The 12,398-nt window shown below is 37.3% G+C and overlaps 1 protein-coding gene across 1 annotated transcript; it reads left to right on the top strand.

Moving 5' to 3' along the window:
- The first annotated feature begins 2,738 nt into the window (after positions 1–2,738).
- On the top strand, positions 2,739–11,989 carry LOC112055533 (uncharacterized). The gene is made up of 4 exons (XM_024095701.2): positions 2,739–2,929; positions 5,165–5,332; positions 8,373–8,514; positions 9,834–11,989. The coding sequence occupies exons 1-4, from the start codon at positions 2,843–2,845 to the stop codon at positions 9,995–9,997; spliced, it is 561 nt and encodes a 186-aa protein (XP_023951469.1). The 5' UTR covers positions 2,739–2,842; the 3' UTR covers positions 9,998–11,989.
- The last annotated feature ends 409 nt before the right edge of the window (positions 11,990–12,398 follow it).

The raw sequence follows: 12,398 nt of genomic DNA, 5'->3' as shown, positions 1-12,398 counted from the left end.
TTGAGGGAATGCTATGAATGCTGTCTATTAGTCTATATGCTTCGCTGTCTACGGTTCTGTCTGTCTGCCGCCTCTCGGAAGTCGTTTGCGATGTACCGGGGCGTAATGATACGGCTTATCATTATCGTGGGCGGCGAAAAAACCGACGTCAACAAATAATATTATTGCAATGATAACGAGCTGTACGGAGTAGAATGTAGATAATTACTAATTTAATGCGAAAACATGTTGTTATTGATTGTGAAAACAAAACTTTTAGATTCTTGGCACGGGTTTTTATTTTATTGTTTACTATCTGATGCCCTCAACTCCGTTTGCGTGAATTTTCGTTTTACAAAATAGTGTTTTTACGCAAATCGGTTCAGTAGTTGCGCTGTGCAGTGAAATACCATCTATAGGTACTAATATTATAAAAAAGTAAAATTTGTGGTATTGAAGGGAGTAATCTCTGGATCTACTGATCCGATTTTGATAATTCTTTTACCACTAAAAGCCACGTTATTTGTGAGTGTCATATTTTATATTTTATCCCCGTATTCTCACGAGAATTGGAACTACGCGGGTGAAACCACGGGACGTTGGCTAGTAATAAAAAATATAATATTATATTATGTACCTACATTAAATAGATATAAACAAAGAGCGTTTGGAGTGTGAGTGTGAAAGACTGGATACGACAATAATAATCGAACCTATGACCTGTCGGCATTGAGTCTGACCTTTTATCTGTGGAGCTATCAACAGTTATACTTTTTACCCAACTACGGCGAAGCAAAAAGGAAGGATAATGATTTTGGCAGTGTATGTATGTATGCGCACATGTTTCACCATACCGCCTAAACAACTAAACCGATTTTAAAGAATGATGAATCCTACGTAAAAAAGGAGATCTAAACTAAACAAGAAAATATTTCAGATAGAAATCTAGAAATGCATTGGTATAAAAATGGACACGGTAGAGCCGTGGTCGAGCCCCTAAACGTAGGTACATGGCGAAGAATGGAATTTAGATGAAGGTAAGCTGTCCCAAAGGAAACGAAATTCATATATAGTGATACAAACTCCGGTTTCTCATACATTTAGATGCAGTACAACAATGAATATGCATGGATTTATAAAGGTTACTTGGTGAGAATCGGCTTGCGTAAACTCTTCGCCGCTGGTACATGCTAGGTAAATAACTATATAGTGGGAGCATCACGGTTCTACCTTGACCATTTTTGTACCTTCGCATTTCTAGATTTCCATCTGAAATATAATATTGTTTAGTCCATTTTAGACCCCCTTTTTACGTAGGTACTCGGGCTACTATACTTTTAAACTTTATTAAAGATTAATTAAAATATTGTTAAATACATAAGTCATAATAGTCAATAGTATTAGAGAGTCTAAAAACAGACATACAGACATACAGATCTGCCAATGAGTAACATACCAAGTCTGGCATATAGAGGTTTTGGTACAGTTTGGAAGGGAAGTGACTCATTCAATCTATCCAACCATTATCCACCCAAGTACGGTATGATAAACGTCACTTAATAAATGGTCATTTTTACCACAGACTGTATAAGTGGTGTCAGTTAAAAAGACCACTGATACATTATGAATTGCTATACTGTGATAAAAGATTAACGGCTGGATTTACCTTAAGTTAAATTTAGTCTAAACTTTGTAACTTTCTTACTTTATTTCAAGTAACAAATATAAATTTTTCGAATAAGCTATCCGACATATACCAGAAGGCAATGTGTTACTAGCGCATGAAAAATGAGGCGCTCAAAATATAAAATTTATACATTGTGGTCAATGACGAACGTTATTTAAATAAATAATACCTAAATATCGTCTATTATGTCGTGGTGTGTGTTCAGGAAATATAAAACTATATATACTAAATATCTAATGGAATTAAAGACAAAATTGTGAATGTGTTGTAGCCTATTATTCGGATCACTTTTTGCGGTGATTTTGTAGGAACGTAACCAATCTATAGTATAAAATTATCATTGCCAGAAGGTGGTTAAACCTAAAGCGAGCACCTATAAAAGTCATTGTTTTTAAACACGAATTGTTTTCACGTTTTAATGGCTGAACACCTCTTACCATCGCAGTCCGTGGCAGTCGTGATTAGCATACAATTTCAAAACGCTCTTTTTTCGTGACTGGACTTATTCTACAGTTTCTTTTCAATAATCGTTAGGAACCATTTGTAGATTCGATATTCTATTTAACCACTATCGACGAGAATAACAAAAAAAGTACACTATTGAATTGAAATAGACTAGTAAACGCATGTAGCTTCGTTCGAGAAATTTAGTTTTATAGTAGACTAGCGGATCTGTGCAAGCTTCGTTTTGGTTCATTCCCTACCCAACCCTAACCCTACCCTATCCCAACCCTACCCCTACCTATAGTTTTTGCTGCGATATAAACGATATCTTCGGTATTTTTTTACGATTGCAAAATAACTATTTCTGTCTTTCACCATTAGAAAGCTACAAAATGTAAGCTATATTTTATTCCCGTAATCCCACGGGAACGGGAACTAAGCAGTTGGAACGGAGCGTCCGCTGGATTATTATAATTTGGACAAAAACATTTTAAGTCCAAAGTGCAAATAAACTTATTGAGAACAAATTATTTTAAAAACAACGTGTTTCCCGAGCTGTTATTGTATTCTGTGAAATTCAATACATTAACAGACGCAGTTTACTCGGTTTTATATATATACAGACAACAGAGGAGCACAGACCACAGGACATCTTACTCTCAACGCAAGAGCACGCGTCGTGTGACTGATTACATATAGTTTTGTTTCGTGGTGTTTTTGTTTTTCGGAAACATGTTTTGTGAGATACCCGTTTTTGGAAGATGCTGCTTTTGCATGCCCCTGAGAAGGGGTATATTGACTTTTGGATACTTAAACATTGTAAGTATACAACTATTATGTGATACAGGATCTTTGGTAGACTTTGTGTGGTTTTGTCGAAGGATAATTCAAGGGTAATAAAGGAATTGGTGTGACCTGCATTTTATTATATGAGGGAAGTGGTTAATCTATTTAGTTGATAATCATTTAATTTTAAATACCAATAAATTAATTGTAATAAAACAAAAAAATATCTAAGTAACAAAAAAAAATACTAGTATCTAACCTTTGTATTAGGATACTATATACTCGTATGCTGATAAAAAGTTAGATGAAAAAATTAATAAAAAAATAAACGGAATACTTTGTTGCACTAATTGTACCAAATCTTTTATGTAATAATAACGTAACAAATTAACCGTACAAGAAAAGAATTTTAGGACAAGCTGAATTGTTTTTTAAAATTAACAGTGAACTAATTGATTTATATATTGCTGCTTTATTAGTCCAGTGCTTGTGGATTCGGTTCACGAAGTCCTGGATTCGAGTACAAGATCGGGCTGTGAAATACTAAGATTTTCTTTATTTTACGAAATTTACAGTAAAATTAAGAGAGTTGAATTGGACCGGAAGTTGGGTTACACCCCGTGCCACGAGCACGTTACGTCTGTTCCGGTTAATGTCATTAGAATTTTTAATGACCGTGAAAGGGTTAATTATTAACTTAATTTATTACAATATAACGTAATCCTAAATATGATGATAATGATGATTCAAATTTAAATTATTTATTTGAAAATAAACGTGTGTACCTACAAGGTGTCAAAAATTTGAGAGACAATGTTTTGTCTTTACTGGCGGGCAAATTTTACAGAATTTCATTTCTTAATGATTACAAACTACCTATATTGGTATTAAAATTCATGTTTATACAATAATATACTCACAAAATATTCTGTATACTAATATTTTGTAGAGAAAAGATTGATTGTTTGTTTGCACTGAGCTCTGAAACTATACTGATCCGATTTAAAATTCTTTCACTGTTAGAAAGTTACACTATCCCCGAGTGCTATAGGTAGGTATATTTTATCCCCATATTTCTACGAGAACGGGAACCACGCGGGTGAAACCGCGCGGCGTATGCTAGTTACTATTAAAATGTTGTTATTGATGATAATGACGACGACGAATTCTAAAAATGATTATGATGGTGATTCTAAAGGTAATTGTGATTATGATGACGATTCTAAGGATGCCACATAACATAACTAATAAGTGATTCTTTGACTTTTGACAGCCTCCGTGGCGCAGTGGTATGCGCGGTAGATTTACATGACTGGGTTCGGTCCTCGGCTGCGCCGATTGAGGTTTTCTTAATTGGTCGAGGTTTAGCTATTGGGAGGCTTCGGCCGTGGCTAGCTACTACCCTTCCAACAAAGACGTACCGTAAACCGACAGGGGTGTGGATTTTCATCCTCCTCCTAACAAGATACCTCGCTTCCATCTTAGATTGCATCATCACTTACCATCAGGTGAGATTGTAGTCAAGGGCTAACTTGTAAAGATTAAAAATGATTATGATGGTGATTTTAAAGGTGATAGTGATTATGATGATGATTTTAAAGATACCTAATAAGTGATTCTAAAGGTGATAGCGATTATGATGATGATGATGATGATTCTAAAGATACCTAATAAGTGATTCTAAAGGTGATAGTGATTATGACGATGATTCTAAAGATGCCTAATAAATGATTCTAAAACATATTTTGAGGGGATTCTGATGACTATTATGGCGGTAATGATTTTTATTTTAAAGAATATTTGCCATATTTTTTTATAATATGACGAATATTCTCAATACCCTCCAACTAGTCGGGAAAGACTGTGCTAGGAGTGGGTAAGACAATAAACAAACGGGACGAGGATCGAACCACCACCCCTCAGTGATGACTCCGACCGCTTAACATTGAGCTATTGAGGCCAGCGCCGGCCCGAAGTAAATTTTAAAATGGAGCGAGATCCAATTATGGCACCTCTCCTGTTTGTTCCTAATAATATGTAGTTACCTATACCAACTTATGAGTGTAAAGGAAGAATGGAACGTGAAGATCTCGACCATACTCTGGGGTGACCAATTGAAAGTCATGCGCAGTACCGTCTACGGTTGACTAGGATTATCATTTAGGCGCCCTCTTGGGTTTGGCGCCTGGAGCGACTGCTCCGTTCGCCGTATAGGGCCGGCCCTGATTGAGGCTTCAAATGATGGTGATTCTATTGATGATGTTCCAGGTGTTCGCCGCTTTCATGGTGGGCGTGTACAGCTACTCTGTACACTTCAGCTATGACATGGCGATGGTGTACCACGGCGTCGCCGGGAACGCGGACAGCGGTGTCTGTCTCGCGATATACTGCGCTGATATCATATTCAGTGTTGTCTTGCTCTACGGAGCACATAGAGTAAGTGATCATTTATTTGAGACATTAATAAGTTTTTTTTCTTCTGATTTTTCTGGGTTTGGGCGAGCGCAGAAGCATCGCCTAATGGAGCCCGAAGGCAGAAGCAGAGTAGATGGGCGGAACGACTCTCTAAGGGATTCTCGTCTCCTCTGTGAGACTCGGACCTCGGCTTAGAGGGTCGTTCGGGAGGGGTGTTTTGCCTGAGTGTATCAGTCCGGGCGCCCCCGAGATCGTGAGTTAAAAAGCCCACGTCTGGGTGACGTCAGATATCGGGGACCTCGTCTTCGCCGGCGAAGACGCTGTGTATAGCTCGTGTTTGTGTTGCCTGGGAAGCATTGTCGTTCGTTGTGTCATCGTCAGGATCGTAAATGACGTTTGTTCGGCGTCTAGATCTACAACCAGCGTTAGTATCGGGGATGTAGCAGCAAGCCTCAACCACTATTTGGTTGGGGTGGGTGGCGGCTCTCTCAAAATAAGTTTTCGAGAGCTGTTTCATATATTGGGCTATTGTGGGGAGATCTAGGTCTCTATGTAGGTCGTTATTGTGCACAAACCACGGAGCGCCCGTGGCCTGACGCATGAATCGGTTCTGAAGGACCTGAAGGGGTTTTAGGGTCTTTGGGCGATGGGCAACTACACTGGACTGGGACACTGTAGTTGCCCATCGTCCAAAGTATCCTAGCGTAGGTCATTATAGGACGCATGCAGGTCTTGTAGAGAGTGACCTTGGAGTGGAGGTATAATTTGCTTTTAGCACATATCATAGGGTAGAGACGACCCATCACAGAAGCAGCTTTTTTTCTGGCTTTCTGTAGTAAGCGCAATCCATAAACTACACCATTTGTTAACGGCAGGCGTCCACTGATCCGCAGCTTACGGATCGCATCAAATGGATTTTATCTAGCGTAAAATTTAAAATTCGTTTGATGCAATGTGTCCGATACGTACGATGCGGATCAGTTGACGCCCACCATTAAAGCGGCATTAACAAAGGTATACTAATATTATAAAGATGTAAAATGTGGTATTGTAGAGGTAATCTCTGGATTCACTGAATCGATTTTGAAAAATCTTTTTCCACTAGAAAGCCACGTTATTTGCGAGTGTCTTATGATATATGTTATCCCAGTATTCTTATGAGGTGACTTGAGACGCAGTGGATATGACCTCTGCCTTCGATTCATAGGTTCGAATCCGGTTCGTTGCATGCACGTCGAACTTTTCAGTAATGTACATTTTAAGAAGTTAAATATTATGTGTTACTAACGGTGCAGGAAAAACATCCTGAAAGAAACCTGCATACCTGAGAATTTTCTTAATTCTCTATGTGTGTGAAGTCTGCCAATCCGCCATTTGACCAGCGTGGTGTCCTAAGGCCTAACCACTTTCATTCAGTGAGGAGACTCGTGCTCAGCAGTGAACTAAATATGGGTTGATAATGATTATTATAAAGAGGTAAAGTTTGTGGTATTGTAGAGATAATCTCTGGATTTACTGAATCGATTTTGAAAATTCTTTTACCACTAGCCACGTAGTTTGTGAGTGTCATAGGCTATTTTTTATCCCAGTGCTCTCACGGGAACAAGAACTACGTAGGTGAAACTACCGTGCCTCGGCTAATTTATAATAAGATTAGGTAAGCCTAAGGATTCTTTTTTTATGTGGGAATCAAACAGCTGTCATGTTACTTAATTGTAACCTTATCTAGATAATGCTAATAAACCATTATCTGGATAAGCCATTGTTTAGATATCTTCCTATTTTGAAGGTATACTACAGAGTACAGTTCTCCTATACTATATCCTATAGTATAGGAGAACTGTACAGAGTACAGTTCTCTGTACTCTGTTACAATTAAGTAACATTACAGCTGTTTGATTCCCACATAAAAAAAGAATTCTTAGGCTAAAACCTATGTATGTACTTACACTAGTACCTACACTAGAGCCGTGATAGTCCAATGGATATGACCTCCACCATTTTGTACCTGTAATTTGAAGCTTTAATAGCTCAACGCACCGAGGGGTGGTGGTTTGATCCCCGCCCCGTTGTTCTATTGTTTTACCCACTACTAATACAGTCTTTCCCGACTATTTGGAGGGAAATGGGGGTATTGGTCATATTATACAAGATATGGCAAATATTCCTTAAAAAAAGAAAATTCTCCAGAAAACATCCCCATCAGACATCAGCATTGCTGTTTATCAGCTGATACTAATATCGATATATACTAATAATAGCTGACGCCGCGCGGTTTCACCAGCGTGGTTCCTGTTCCCGTAGGAATACGGAAATAATATATAGCCAATAGCCTTCCTCGATAAATGGACCATCTAACACAAAAAAAAATTTTCAAATCGGACCAGTAGTTCCTGAGATTAACGCATTCAAACAAACAAACAAACATAGTATATGTAGAATATAGATTGTGTACTCATTCTGTACTAATAGTATTTGTACAGAATGAACTCTGTCACAATAAGTCCTAGAACTCCTATCATCATCATCATTAAAATCTATATTCGGCTCACTATTGAGCACGATTCTCCTCTGAGAATGAGAGGGGTTATTTTAATGCTCCCCAATGCGGATAGAGACTTCACACGTAGAGAATAAAGGAAATTCTCAGGTATGCAAGTTTAGTTACGATGTTTTTCCTCCACCGTTTATGAAACGTGATATTTAATTTCTTGAAATGCACATAAAAATATTGGAGGTACATACCCGGACTAACGCCCTCGGAATCGAGGTCATATCACGATTTCTCAAGATTCAAGATTAGTTTAGTAAAAAAGTTATTATTTATACTAATATTATAAAGCTGAAGAGTTTGTTTGTTTGATTGAACGCACTAATCTCAGGAATTACTGGTCCGATTTGAAAAATTCTTTCTGTGTTAGATAGCCCATTTATCGAGGAAGGCTATAAGCTATATATTATCCCTGTATTCCTACGGGAACGGGAACAACGCAGGTAAAACCGCGTGGCGTCAGCTAGTTTATTATAAAAAACTGACCCATTGTGTTTCCTTGTTTTCCAGCAAATTATAATCTACCTCAAAGTATTTTACTACTACACCCTTTGCACCCTGTTTGCGACTATTGTGCTGGAGATCATAGTGGCAACTCAGAGGTATTTCTTCATGGAGTTGGAACTGCTTCCTCTGTTCTTTGCAGGAATTGGTAAGAAACCTTATTTATTGTACCTGCTAAGGTTTTTTTATTCTTTACAAAATAGCCCTTCACAATCTCACCTTATGGTAAGTGATAATGCAATCTAAGATGGAAACTAACTAACTTGTTGGGAATTGGATGAAAATCAGCACCCCTTTCGGATTCTACAATTCTTTTCGGGACGCTAAATCGCTTGGTGGGTACGTCTTTGTAGGTAGGGTGGTAACTAACCACGGCCGACGCCTCCCACCAGCCAGACCTGGATCAATTAAGAAAATCTGTCCAGCCGGGGATCGAACCCAGGACCTCCGTTTTGTTAATCCACCGCGCATACCACTGCGCCATGGAGGCCGTCAAAAAAAGAAAAATATGTACTTACCTATCCCATTCCCCTCCAACTAGTCGGGAAAGACTGTATTAGGAGTGGGTACGACAATAGACCAATGCGGCGGGGATCGAACCATCACCCCTCGGTGTAGAGTCCGATCGCTCTTACCGTTGAGCTATTGAGGCTTTTTATTACTTATTCATACTAAATTCACAACTTTATCATTACTTTAACATTAATCTGTTACATGGCTTTTACTATATTGAATTAATTCATATATTCCGATCACACTTTTGCTGATGAAAATTCAAAGATTTCTGGGTAGTCATTTTGGGGTTACCTATACAAATGTAATATTATTATTTAAAGAGGAAAGAATTTATTGTTTGTTTGTACTGCCTCTGAAACTATTGGACCGATTAGAAAAATTCTTTCACAAATAGAAAGCTACATTATCAGCTAGTAACATACGCATACTTTATTCCCGTATTCACACGGGAATTGTAGCTACGCGGTTGTAGTTTGTTTATCTATTACCTAACTATAACGTAAAGTTCTCCCCCTCTCATTCTGAGTGGAGACTCGAGCTCAGCACTGAGCCGAATATGGGTTGATAATGATGATGATGATGAACGTAAACTGCGTGGTGTTGTAGGGGGGTAATCTCTGGAACTACTGAACCGATTAGGGAAATTCTTATACCACTAGAAAGCTACGTTATTTGTCAGTGTTATACGCTATATTTTATCCCCATACGCTCACGGGTACGAGAACTGAGCGGGTAAAACCGCAGGGCGTCGGTTAGTATTCATGAAGCACATTAATCCCGATATCTGCTTCTTCTTCTTTCTACCGAGATTCAACATTGTGTCCATTCAAATTAGGTCTGCAATAGCTCATTTGAGAGGATGCATCAAAGTTCTAGGAGTTATTACGTTTCAATAAAAAAATGCGTCAAATTTAATTAAAAATAACCACTTTTTCTTTCCTCCTCATTCAGCTATCCACATCTACCTCATATTCCTGGTGAGGAGTCTCCTGAAGAAGTTGGAGATATCAGGCCACACGTACGAGAACCAGCTCCACCAGATCGTGAACGGGGAGATCGTTAAAGAAGGCAACACGATCTATCCGAGCACAGTAGTTCCTGTGGAAACTGCGTAAACACTCCAAAAGATAATACGAGTGCATTTTTAGATATGTGAAGACATTCATCATCATCATTATCAGCCGATGTCTAATGCCGGCCTCTTGTTAAGACTTCCAAATACCGCAGTCTTGGCTACCTTGATATCACCGGTCCATCCAGTGGAAGGTCAATTAATACTTTTTTATCCAGTGCGGGGTCGTCGCCAGGACATTGTGATCCTAACCTCCATCGACTTTTCGAACTATCTGAAGATTTCAGTAAAGTGAATCATCATAATCATTCAAAAGAAGATGGAGTTACTCCGTGAATGATTATTAATAACTTTATGACAGATGTACGTGCTGAAATACAAGACATTTACGATCAAACAGAACACCGAAACTCGAAAGGACGTTTCAAGAAAGAGTTTCCTTACAATTAATGCGGAAAAATCAAATTCTATGTTATTTAGATTGTATATAGATGTAGACTCTTCAATGAGATCGCTGCAGATGTATTGGGGGATTTGGACAAGTATGAAAGCTCTAAATATTCAAGATCAGAGAGCGACGTCACGTCTCTGATAGTTTTTGTGAAACTTAGAACGTTGGAACCAAGATGGATTGTTGAAGAGAAGATCAATGCTAATGTCTCCGTGAATGTATTTGATGTCCACGACTGGTATAAAATTTGGAGACTACTGAAAGATATTTTTTTTAATGCAAATAGGCTCGCGTTTGACCATGATCCAACCTGATGGTAAGTGTATAAGATTCAGGAAGCACAGACTTGGGTAGGATATTCCAAACCTTAGCCGTGCGTATGAGAAAAGATGACGCAAAGCGTTTTGTACGGGTCCTAGGGACATCTACAACATAGGGATGAACACCCGATGTCTTGCGGTGCGATGGTAAAAAGGCGAAGGTGGTATGACGTCGAATAGTTCCTGAGCACGCTTTCCAAGATGAATTGATAGTGTTTCGCTGAATCTTTTACAGTTCTGCGTTGGGACGTGCCTAAGCACATTTGACTCTATAGTGTATTATCTATGCATTTGACTTCTACCCAGTCAACATTATTTTGTGTCATAGTGGACATTTTGTCAATAGATTTAATTTTTTTTTGATGGGTTGATAATAAAGACAAAAATAGAGAATACCACAGCTGAAGCTATAAAAACGAAACTGCGCATATCAAGTTGTATTAAGAAAACATTGAATCTTTTAAACACATACCTAATATGAAAACCTGATACCATTTTACAAGTTTGCGGTAAATATGTGATTTATACTCGATATGTAGGTTTTGTATGTGGTTCACCACGTGATATTGATGTTTTAAAGTCTTTGTAATAAAGATGCAGATGAGATACCTACCGGTAAAACAGGATTGTGTTTAAATAAAACATACGAGGTCGTTGGCCGCTTTTGAATGATTCAACTTAGATGGTGTGGCTGTAGGTATTTGTATTTTTGCGTTGGTCTATTGGAATGCGAGATATTAGGCTAAAAACGCACATTATAAAGGTAATTTATATACATTTGGATTTCTAAATGATATCATAAAATTCATTTTGTCTTGAAAAAGGAAAAAATTGCAATGTTTTAATGATCTCTTTTCTCATGCTTAAAATAATATATTTACATTTTATTTTTGAACTAGATGTTATACTATTCAATTAAAATACCTACATATAATATTTTGATTTAAATCGTAAGTCTAGATCTAGATGAATAACTTCTAAGTTAAAATAGCTAAACTTTCAAGACAACTTTTAGAACTACTTTTAGCTTCTCATCTCTCATTCTGAATGATATCCTAATAAATAAAACATGACTGTACTAAATATAGTCTTGTGATAGATTAGACACTGAATTTTTACGTTAAAGTCCTTGAAAGTATAAAAAGCTTTTAGTAATGATTAAAGATCCTAACTTTTAATGTTTTGTTACCAAAGATCTATCGCAATTAATAAATTAAGTTATTTTATGTAAGTACAAAAAATATAAAGATAATTTAATATAGTTGTTTTAAGGTTTTATTTAAACACTCCTTTATCTTTTAACATCTTTAGAATTCAATTTATTTTTATAGTCACTATTAAACATCACTTTCTGTTTAGTTTTGATTCCTTCAGTTCCACTTACATATTTTTTGCAGACATTTATGAATTTGTTGACCTCAACATTAGTCACTACCTTTTGATATCGGCTATACACATCTTGGATATTAAAATAAAAATTGGACGGAAAAATTGTTACCAAATTACCGAAAAATCTTTTCTTCCTGCGTATATACTCAACGTACTCTGGCAAAGTGGGATATTTTTCTAGATCTATAACGCATTTGATATACATATTGTATAGAGGCAATACTGTGTCAAAATCAAGCGAATCAATGGGTATGAAAGATACTTTAATCTTATCTTTGTCATCA

This window comes from Bicyclus anynana, chromosome 16, assembly GCF_947172395.1.
Source record: "Bicyclus anynana chromosome 16, ilBicAnyn1.1, whole genome shotgun sequence".
Lineage (NCBI taxonomy): Eukaryota > Metazoa > Arthropoda > Insecta > Lepidoptera > Nymphalidae > Bicyclus > Bicyclus anynana.
The sequence above is the reverse complement of the archived record's forward strand: the minus strand, read 5'-3'. Positions and strand labels throughout refer to the sequence as shown.